General features: G+C 52.8%; 1 protein-coding gene across 3 annotated transcripts; it reads right to left on the minus strand.

Moving 5' to 3' along the window:
* Positions 1-1,251: 1,251 nt before the first annotated feature.
* SLC35B2 (solute carrier family 35 member B2) lies at positions 1,252-8,072 on the minus strand. Of its 3 annotated transcripts, XM_058836683.1 has the most exons (4): positions 7,947-8,072; positions 5,054-5,247; positions 4,605-4,765; positions 1,252-3,374 (listed from the first exon to the last, which is right to left on the minus strand). In XM_058836683.1, the coding sequence occupies exons 2-4, from the start codon at positions 5,208-5,210 to the stop codon at positions 2,436-2,438; spliced, it is 1,257 nt and encodes a 418-aa protein (XP_058692666.1). In that variant the 5' UTR covers positions 5,211-5,247; positions 7,947-8,072; the 3' UTR covers positions 1,252-2,435. The 3 variants fall into 3 exon arrangements, with proteins under 3 accessions (XP_058692666.1, XP_058692668.1, XP_058692667.1); XM_058836685.1 differs by lacking the exons at positions 4,605-4,765; positions 7,947-8,072 and having other exon boundaries at positions 5,054-5,134; XM_058836684.1 differs by lacking the exons at positions 5,054-5,247; positions 7,947-8,072 and having other exon boundaries at positions 4,493-4,615.
* Positions 8,073-10,004: the final 1,932 nt, after the last annotated feature.

Here is a 10,004-nt window from a genome sequence, read left to right on the forward strand (position 1 = left end):
TGGGGTTTGTCAGAGAAAAGTGAAACCAGCATTAAGTTCTCTTGCTGCCCACATGCCAGCTGTCACAGGCACAAAATAGAACGGGCTTTAGCCAGTATCCATCTTAACAGGGAGGCAGAGCCTGCTGGAATCCCTTGCTGCACACCAAGACACTGACTGTGCTGCCAGTATGGCAGCTATGTGGGTGCAGCTAGGGCAGTGGTGGAGCTGAGCTAGCAAATAGTATGATTTCTCTCTGGATAGGAAGGTGTTGCCAAATATGGAATCAATAAAAATTAACTTTTCAAGTTAATGTCCTGGTTTTTTTTTTTCACTAATGTTTTGTTTAAATCTACATTTAAATTAGGTTATCCCACTGTATCCTATTCCTAACCTGGCAATGTGGGTTTTTGTTGTTTGTTTTTAATCAAAGGAAATCACATTCTATTTTCAGTTTGTCAGCAGATGGTGGGTGCAGACATTTGGGCGAATTTGTAGGGCAGGATGAAAAGCTGTGAGGTTGCACAGGCACCTCCAAAAGCTCAGAGCTAGAAAAGGAGCACAGGTAAAACTGCTGGAGTGCAAAGTGCTCTGAAGGCTGGGATGTGCTCAGCACCAGCTCTGGTATCCCTCCAGGCTCAGATAACTCACCACTGTCCATCTTCTCCTCTGTTTCTCTTGTAACCCTCACCCAAGTATCCCCTTTCTTTCCCTAGCTGTGTTATGCCCTAGTCCTGTGTCTGACGCCAGACCCACCCTTGCCTACACGGCTTTTCACCAGGCTTCCCACATGTACCAGGATAGACCATGCACACCTCAAGCCTTTCCTGGCTCCAGCTGCTGCAGTACATCCTACAAAGTGCTACAGCACCAGAGGCCCTGGCTGGCAGGTGCACAGTAGGCCTCTGTTATCACCTCTTGGTAGCTACACCCACTGGGAATTCCTTAAGTTGCACCATACAGGGAACCTAGGAGCCAAACTAGGCTCAGGCTAATGGTTTCTTCACCTGCCCACCAGCATAAGCAGTCTTCCAAACCTGGCTGTGCTCCCCAGTTGTGTGTGCAAGGATCTCCTATCAGGCCTTGCAGCTTTGAGTGCAAGCCTGGTTGATACCAGCCTTGACAAAGACAGAAAGAGGCACCTGTATTTGGAAAGACAACTTTGCTGTCCCAGAGAGAGACTAGGGACACAGGAGGAATTGAAAATCTCTTCCCTCCTTCCAGGAACATGAAAAAAAATCCCCAACCAACTGAAAAAACCCCACATTTACGCCCATGGCACTATATGCAGCATATTTTTAATTTAATAAAATAAAAAGAGAAAAAAGTTGCCTTGCAAAAGTACGAAAACTTGCTGGGGTTTGTCAGTCAGGTTGTGTTGATGAGAAAAGGATTGACCAATAAAACCCAGGCTTCTGGGGAAGACCAGCTTTCACTGCTCCATCCCCTGCTGTCTGTGGAGCAGGAACAAGGCACTGCAAGCAGGCTCTGCCCCATGTCCCGACCCTCCAGGCACAGACTCTGGCCAGTCCCTAGGAAAACCAGGGCTGGTGTCTCCAGGTGACAGGGAAAAGAAGGGGTTGTTTGTGCTTGTCTGAATCACAACTACAAAGCCCAGAAACCATGGCACTGAGGGACCCCAAGGTCCACCCCAAGGTGGTGCTGGGGCTTCTGGGCAGTGCAGCTTTTGGCCTGTAACAGCAGCAGATGTAGCCACAAAGCAACCTCAAAGGACTTGGCAAGCCTTGGAACTGTCCAGCTCAGGTGCTGCATAGAAATCAGCCTGGGCTGAGGGGAGCAAAGAAAAGTGTCTTGGAGCAGGGGCAAAGAATTGATAAAACCAAACTGGGAGACACTGGCTTTCATTGCAGTGTCCTCCCAGAGCAGATCCCAGGCCTGGGGTAGGACAGGCTGGGAGTCCTTCCCTTGGCTGTACCTGTACCACCCAGAGCCTCTCCTGGAATGCAGGAAGAGCACTCTCCACCCTTTGATGGGCCCAGCTTGGCATGCCTCACTCAGGGGTGTTTCAAAAAGAAACCTAGTGTTTTGCTTGCCCTTTCCTTCTGCCAAGCTCTGTAGTACTAACAGAAATGGAGGAGCATTAGCCAGAGGCTAATACAGTGACAGGGAAGAATTCCCTTGTTCATCAGTGACTTTGTGGGAGAAGCCACAGGACAGAGGTGGGGCTGGAATACCAGCAGCCCCATGCTGGTGTGCCCCCAGGCCTGTGCCTTGGCTCTAAGTCTTTGACTTATTAAGGCAAATGGAAAGGTTTGGAGCTGTGTCAGCCCAGAGCATTTCCTGGGCTTGTTCCAGCCCCTTTCCCAGGAAAACTGAGTCACTGGTCCTGCCTATCCATACCCCACTCTTCTCAGTGAGTTCTGAGAAATCAAGCAAATACCCTCGAGTGGAGGCAAGACAGTGGGCATGGCTTAAATGCCATGGCCTCAGCTTCCTTAGACCTTTTGTACAGGGGTCTCACCCAGCGGGAGCTTCTTACTGCGCTTCTTCATGCGGCTGCGGGCATAGACACGGAGAAAGAGGGCCATGAAGACAACAGCTATGCCCAGCCCACCCACAACAGTGACAGTGTGCCCATAGATGAGGCAGGAGAGGAGGATGGCAAAGGCCTGTCGGAGTGTCATGATGATGGTGAAGACAGCTGCCCCAAACTGGTTGATGGTGTAGAAAATGAAGAGCTGGCCGCAGGCAGAGCACACAGAGAGCAGCACAGCATGGGCGGTGAATTCCGAGTGGCGGGCCATGAAGCGCATCGACTCCAGCAAGGCACCCTGCTCCAAGAGCGAGCCCACGGTGAAAAGGCAGGAGAAGACATTAACGCCAAACATCATCTGCACAGGAGACATCTTGTAGGTGAAGAGAGCATCCTGCCAGTTGGAGGTGAAGCTGTCGAAGATTATGTAGCCAGCTAGGAGCACTATGCCAGAGAAAGTGGTGACAGTGGACACCGTCCTGTTAGGAGCACTGGAGAGCAGGAACATGCTGACCCCCACGGAGATAAGGGCAGCAGTCAGGTACTCCCAGTACTCGTAACTCTTGCGCGACACCAACTTGCCCATCATCATCACTGGGATCACTTTGGAGGCCTTGGCCAGCACTTGGGTGGGGAAGCTGATGTATTTGAGTGCCTCATACTGACACCAGCTGCTGAGGATGTTGGAGAGGGAGGCAAAGGAGTATTTGTACATAGGAGCCCCATGGCGTGGCTGCTTGGTCAGGGCACAGTACAGACCAGCCACTGTGAAGGCCAGGATGCGGTTCATGAAGACGAGGAACTGGGAGTCCTTGAACTTCTCACCAGGGTCTGTTTCAGTGGCACCATACGTTCTCGTCATTACACGCTCCTGGAGGACACCCCATGTGAGGTAGGAAGCCTGCAAAGCAGCAGGAGCACAGGGAGAGTCAAGACCCACAACAGCAGTTGCCAGGAAGAACAGACCCCAGGAGATCCTTGCTTTCCCCACTGTTGCCTCATCCTCTGCATGACAATGCTTCCCTGAGACACTGGGAGACAGGAACACCCCCACTCCACACATCTGAGGGAACCCGCTGTCCCATGTGGTTACACCCAGGAACATCCTGTCCCAAACCACACCTGTTCAGTGTGCAGGGGAGAAAAGCCCACAATGCAAACATCCTGGTGAGAGCAAGCAGTTAGGCTTTGAACTACTTTAAGCCTGTGAAACCAGACTGACCAAATCAGGGAACATTACTGATACACAGCTGTGGTTTTGGTGCCAGCTCCCTGCGGCAAGTCCTGGCAGTTTTCCCAGCGGCCTCTGCATTAGTTTTCACTTCCAGCTCCCTAGGCCTGGTTTTTACATCCAAATCAATTCTAGTTTCAAACCCAGCAGATAAAATTGTTCACAAGGGATGATCACTGTCCTGGTTGTCATCTCCACTCATTTTGGTGCAACAACACCAAGCCCCTCACAGAAGTAACACAGACTTCCTCTCATCACACATCTCCCAGGAAACTAAGACACAGAGAGATGGAAGAATTCGGTGGCCCACCACAAGTCTGAAAGGCTGGGGGAGTAGGCCAGAGAGTGTTGTTTCCTGGCTGCAGAACATCTGGATTTTTCTATCTCAGTGCCCACATTGCTATTTTTTACCCTCAGAGACAAAAAAAGTTGCCCTTCCTAATGATACTCAGGATGTAGCTGAGACTTGGAGAATCTAAGATTTTAAATTCCTGTTTATCTGTAGCTGAATTTAAGTATTTTCTCTCCAGTACTCAAATTCAATCCATCAAGGCAGAATGCATCAGCCCCAGACAGTGGCCCATGAGAGAGCCTGGAAAAAAAGACGGCTCAAACTACCTGCTGATCTGACATCAAGGCCAGAACAAAAGCAGCCTTAACAATCTACTGAATCACAGAATTTTCAGAGGCTCTGGAGGAATTTGATCAGACAGACAGGATACTCCAACCCAAATGACAAGAGCTAAATGGACCTCCACAGACTATCCTGTCCCAGCCTCCAACCCTACCTTGATCAAGGACAGCACTGCATCCTTGGTCTTCAAGGAACTGACAGCCACTAGCCCACTGGCCACTTTCTCCTTCCAGAATGGGACAGCCACACATGCACAGGACCCCTACCTGTAGACCAGCAGCACAGCAGAACAGCTTGAAGACCTGTCGGGCTGTGGAGGACTCTGTGGGCTCTGCTCGGGGTGGCAGGGAGCCATCGTCCTGATGTACAGACTTCACCTCAGAGCCAAACACACATGATTTGATGACAGGGAAGCAAATGCCTCGGCCTGAACAGGGTAAGAGAAGATGGAGACACAAGTAACCAAAGCCTGGGCACCACATGCTGCACTAGCTTGAGAGGTGAAGTCTCCCTCCTCACTAGTCCCCAGATCTCCTGGCACAGGGGCCTCAGAGAAATTTGTTTCAGGATAGCAGCTGGACACCACTGGGACACAGCTCTGTGAGTGGCTCAAGCCTGACAATGCAGGTTGGGGAAACAATATGAGTGAGCAGAGAGAGGCACGGCAGAGAGCTCCAAGGGATGCAGGATGTGGAAGGGAAGTTCCCACTCCTACCTGTCTCCAAGTAGTTCCTTCTCTTGAAGTACTGGATAAGGAGGAAGCCTGGTACCACAATACTCGCATAGCCAGCAGCATTAACAAAGAAACGGAAGAGCCAGAAGTCCCCCCATGAGTCCTGCAGGGCAGGGGCTATCTCTTCACCTGTAGCCATCGTAGGGAGGGAAGCCAGCACGAGGGGAAGGCAAAATCTGTGGAGAAAGAGACAGGTGGTGGGCTGCTGGTACATGGGCAGCTCCACTCCACATGCCTATAATACCCACCATCCAGCCTGATCCTCATCACCTGTAATATGGCCACCCAGACCTCACTGCAGCAACATGTGATGCTGGCAGCACACAGAGTACAAAAAATCCTCTAGAGCTGAAAAGCACAGGCCAGACACCTGTTTGCTTCTGTTAAAAGTGGTTGCTCTAGAACATGTGGACTTAGAACCTTGGATTCCAAGGATGAGAGAGAACACTGTTTTAACCATCTGGTTTTGACTACACTCTTATTCCAAATGCAAGGAGCACCTCAGTCCTCACACCTCATCTTTTTAAGTTAAACTTCAACACAGAAAAGGTCACTGAACAGAAAAATTGACTCCTATCTAGAAGCTCATGTTTCAAGCCTGTGGCAATGAGCAACTTTCCTCTGGAAGCAAACAGTTCACAGCTTTCCCCTCCAACTACAACAGGTGAGTGGAGGAGAGGCAGGGTTTGGGGCTGCCAGCCTCCCCCACCTCCCCATGTAGCCCTGGAAGTGTATCAAGGCATTCCTCACAGCTCAGAGGAAATTACTAGGGCTCACCTGCTCAGCAAAACGGCCAGAAAGCAAGACTGGAAAGGAACTCTCCTACAAGCTGTCTGGTTGGGATTTTACCAGGACTATGCAATGAGGTATAGCTGATATTCTTCAGCTATAGCTATAGGAAGTGATCTAGCAAGCTTGAAAAAAGCTGTAATAGTCCTTGAAGGCATTCTTCCCTTCACTGTCCTCTCTCACAGAGGCAAACCTGCAATATTCAGGGGCACCAGGTACTCAACACAATGAGCAACCAGGCAAGAACTTCCTACACCCAAGGCCACTGGCATCCTTCCCTCACAAAGCAAGCTGCAGCTTCCGGCATCAGGGTAGAAGGTTTCCCTGGTCCATGCTACATCCCTGCTCCAGTTTCCTCAATGGAAAAAGCCCCTCAGTTGCCTTGGGGAGCCTGGTCAGAGTGCTGTGGGCTGGCTACATAACACACACCAGAAAAGCTACTGTGATTGAAAGGGATAGAGATGTTAATTCCTCCTCCCCCAGAAACAAATTAATCAAAGGAATTTAGGCCCTATTTAAGGGTGCACCTGGCCCCAACATTGTATAGCAACATTGTATAGCTGTGACCTCTAGTAGCTCCCACACAAAACTCAGACATTTACAAAGTTAAGGGCTTTGAAGGTAAAAGAGTACCCTGTCATTTCATGAGCAAGCACTCCCACCAACCTCTTATCCCCTTGGGAAAGATCTCAGGGACTTTTCTGATCTGCAGCTACTGTGGCCAGGCCTTTGGAGTTCAATAACCCGACCAAAGCTGAGGCTGTGTTTCACCCAAAAATCTCCCTCCTGTGACTTAAAGGACATAGAAATTCCCAGCCCAGGGAGAGGTGAAAATATCTGGGGGGGATTTCTTTGTCTGCTTCCTGCTCCTCTGTCTCCTCCCTCCCCTAGAAAAGACAGTTGGACACCTCCATTCAATCTCTTTTGCTGCAGGGGCATCATCGCAGGCTGTACCGGTGCTGTGGGATCCAAAAACAGGGATGGGTGCTGGCACCTGGGGCTGAAGCTGCCCATGTGCTCCTGGGTTTGTTTGTATTAAGTAACCCTGGCTAATGGTGGGGTACAGAAACGCCGTTCACTTTTGCAGAAGTCAGATATAAATGACAGGGTCTGTTGCCACATTTGCAACTTGACAGGGACTGCAAGCTCCATTCAGCACGACTGCGCCTGCTGTTACCCCGCCAGCTCCTGCAGCGCTGCCATGGGAGGAGAATCAGCTCCGCTCTCCCACAGCGACCGTGAAGAGGAGTCTATGGAGGGACAATGGTTCTCTATGCCTGAGCTAGAAATTCCCAGGCCCCGACAGCTGACTCAGTGCGGCAGGCCCTGCCCTCTGCCGAGACTGGGAAGGAACAGGGACGCCAGTGTTACAGGTAGAAAGCGGGGGAGCTGAGCAGGCAACATGCTGAGGCATGAAAGGAGCCTTAGTCTGCGGAGCAGCCCAGGAGCCGAGACAACAGAGTCAGCCGGTGCTCCCCTGGGCACTGCAAGGGCAGCTCTCAAACGCACCGCTTCAGAGCCGGGCTGGCACCCAGCCCTCTGCCTGGGTTGCACCATTTGCGTCCCGCGCCTGAAAAAAATCCCTGATATTCTTGAGCGCGCCTCCAGCACCTGGAAGGGCTGAGGTCAAATGCAAGCTTGGAGCTGACAAGTCCATACTAACATCTCCGGATCTCTGGACCCTGTCCCCGTCCCTGCACGCAGACGGGTCACAGGGGGTGCCTGCCATTGTCCCCCCAGCGCCGACCGCCGCCTCTGCCTAGAGGCCACGAGCAGAGGCACCCGGCTGCCGCTTCCTGCGCCCGTGGGGCGCCCTCCGCAACGGGACGGCGCGGGGCTCCCAGGAGAGGAGAGCTTGCAGCTCCAGGGCTTCTACGCCCGAGGCTCCAGTGTCCCCGAGGGACAGACAGCGCCCGGCCAGGTGCAGGGCGAGCGTGGCACCGGCGCCGCCTCCCTGCCCGGCGGCCACGTTTGCAGCGAGCAGGCCGGCAGAGCGGCGGCAGCCTTCGCCCGCCCTCGGCAAGCAGGGCAGCTGCCGCCCGCGGTCCGGCCCGCCCTCTGCTGCCGCCCTGTCCTCGTTACCCACCTGCGGCCCGACCCCGGCCCGATGTCGGCCGGCTCCCCTCGGCTCCGCTCCCGGCGGCGGCGGCGGCGCGGGCGGAACTCCCGCCCGGCGGGCGCGCCCCGCGCCCCACAGCGCCCCTGCCGCTCCGGAGGGACCGCGGCGGGCGGGCCCGCGATCACAGGATCACAAGGTCAACCAGGCTGGAAGAGACCCGAGATCATCGAGACCAACCTATCACCGAACACCACCAGGTCAACTAGACCATGGCACTGAGTGCTACAACCAATCTTTCCTTAAACACTCCCAGCGAAGGTGACTCCACCACCTTCCTTGGCCTGTCTATTACAGTGTCTAATCACCCTTTCTGTAGAGTAAATCCTCCTACCATCCAACCTAAATCTCCCCTGGCATAGCTTGAGGTTACGTCCTCTTGTCATGTTGCTGGTTGCCTGGGAAAAGAGGCCGATACTCACCTGGTTACACTCACCTTTCAGGAAGTTGTAGAGTGACAAGGTCTCACATGAGCCTCCTTTTCCTCAGGCTAAACACCCCCAGCTCCCTCAGCAGCTCATCCTAGGGCTTTTGCTCCAAACCCTTCGCCAGCTCTGTTGCCCTTCTCTAGGCATGCTTCAGCAGCCTCTTGAAGTGAGGGGCCCAGAACTGGACACAGGACATGATGGGAAGCCTCACAAGTGCAGAGGAATGATGACTTCCCTAGTCCTGATGGCCACGCTATTCTTCATTCAGACTAAAAGCCCTCAAAGCTGACCCCTGATATCCCCCCCTCCCTGACCCCCTGTCTCAGGGTAGCCCCCTGTGAGCACTGGGCACAGCCACAGCTGATCCCCGGGGCACGTGTTGCCTGGGGGCTGCAGGTCAGTATGGCACCTATTCCAGCCCCAGTCCTGAATCCCCTAACCCAGCCCCAGGTCTCAGGGCTGGCTGGAACCAGCATATAGCCACCCAGTAATGTTTTACAAGACATCTTTTTAAAACAAATAGTTTTATTTTAAAATAGCAAAACAAAAAAAAAAATTAGATCACTTGTTTTGACCTTTTCCCTTTTCTCCCAGCTACAGCGCTGGCCACACCATCCCACACTGCCCTGCAGCATCTATCATTGCTTCTTTGTGCAGCCTGGAAGTGCCTGATGTCCCTTGTGAAAGGTATCCTTGAAACAGCCCCGTGGGTTTCCAGCAGGGCTCAGGCCCTGCCAGAAGGTGAGAGGCAAATATTCAAAAGAAACAGAGCAATCCAGCCCAGGGTTGCTGACAAAACCAGCAAAGTCCAGAGGCTGTTGGGTCCTTATACTGCTTTCCTGGCAGCATTCCCTTACAAGAAGAGAGGAAGAAGACAAGAGCTCACTCCAGAGCATCCTGGTCGATTGCACTATCAAGTATTTGTCCCAAACAATAGCAGCTACTCCCAGGCAACAAGAGCAAAATTTTCTTGGCTGAGATGGGGTAAGTCAGCTCTGTGCCTCCATTCCCACAGCACCTTTGGCTGATTTCCTAATGCATTGCATGTGCACCTCTGGCTGGAGAAGTAAGCGGCATGGAAGGGTGGTGAGCTGAACAACAGAAGGGATGGGAAGATAATGCTGCCACCTCTTCCACTTCCAGCCTGGGAAAATCTAAAACCCAGGAAAGACCCATACCCAAAGTTTTTTAACCCTCTTCCAAGTCAGGAGAGGGGGCAGGATCTTCCTGTCCTCTGAGAGAGGAAACCACAGCGCAGTAAAGCAGCAAGACATCAGGCACAATGGCAGAAGCAGGAATCCACAACCTGGTCTTCAGTATCTCCTGTGCTCTTTCTCCAGCCCTGCAGCCAGATGCTTGGCAAGACAGCATGGAAATAGGGCACCTTGCTGGGATCCCCCAGCCTCAGCCCTGAACAGTAGAAGGGCTCTGCAAGTGTGGAAGGCCCTGTGCTCCCACTCACCTTCTGCGTTGTGAAGGACCCAAGGGAGCAGGCAGACTGGGGAAACCCCTGTAGCCCTCATGTCCCCAAGCCCCCGTGCTGATACGCAGCCTCCTGACACTGTGGAGTGTGGGGTGGGTTAGATCATGAGACCTCTGG

The sequence above is a fragment of the Poecile atricapillus genome, chromosome 3 (assembly GCF_030490865.1).
Source record: "Poecile atricapillus isolate bPoeAtr1 chromosome 3, bPoeAtr1.hap1, whole genome shotgun sequence".
NCBI classification, from domain to species: Eukaryota; Metazoa; Chordata; class Aves; order Passeriformes; family Paridae; genus Poecile; species Poecile atricapillus.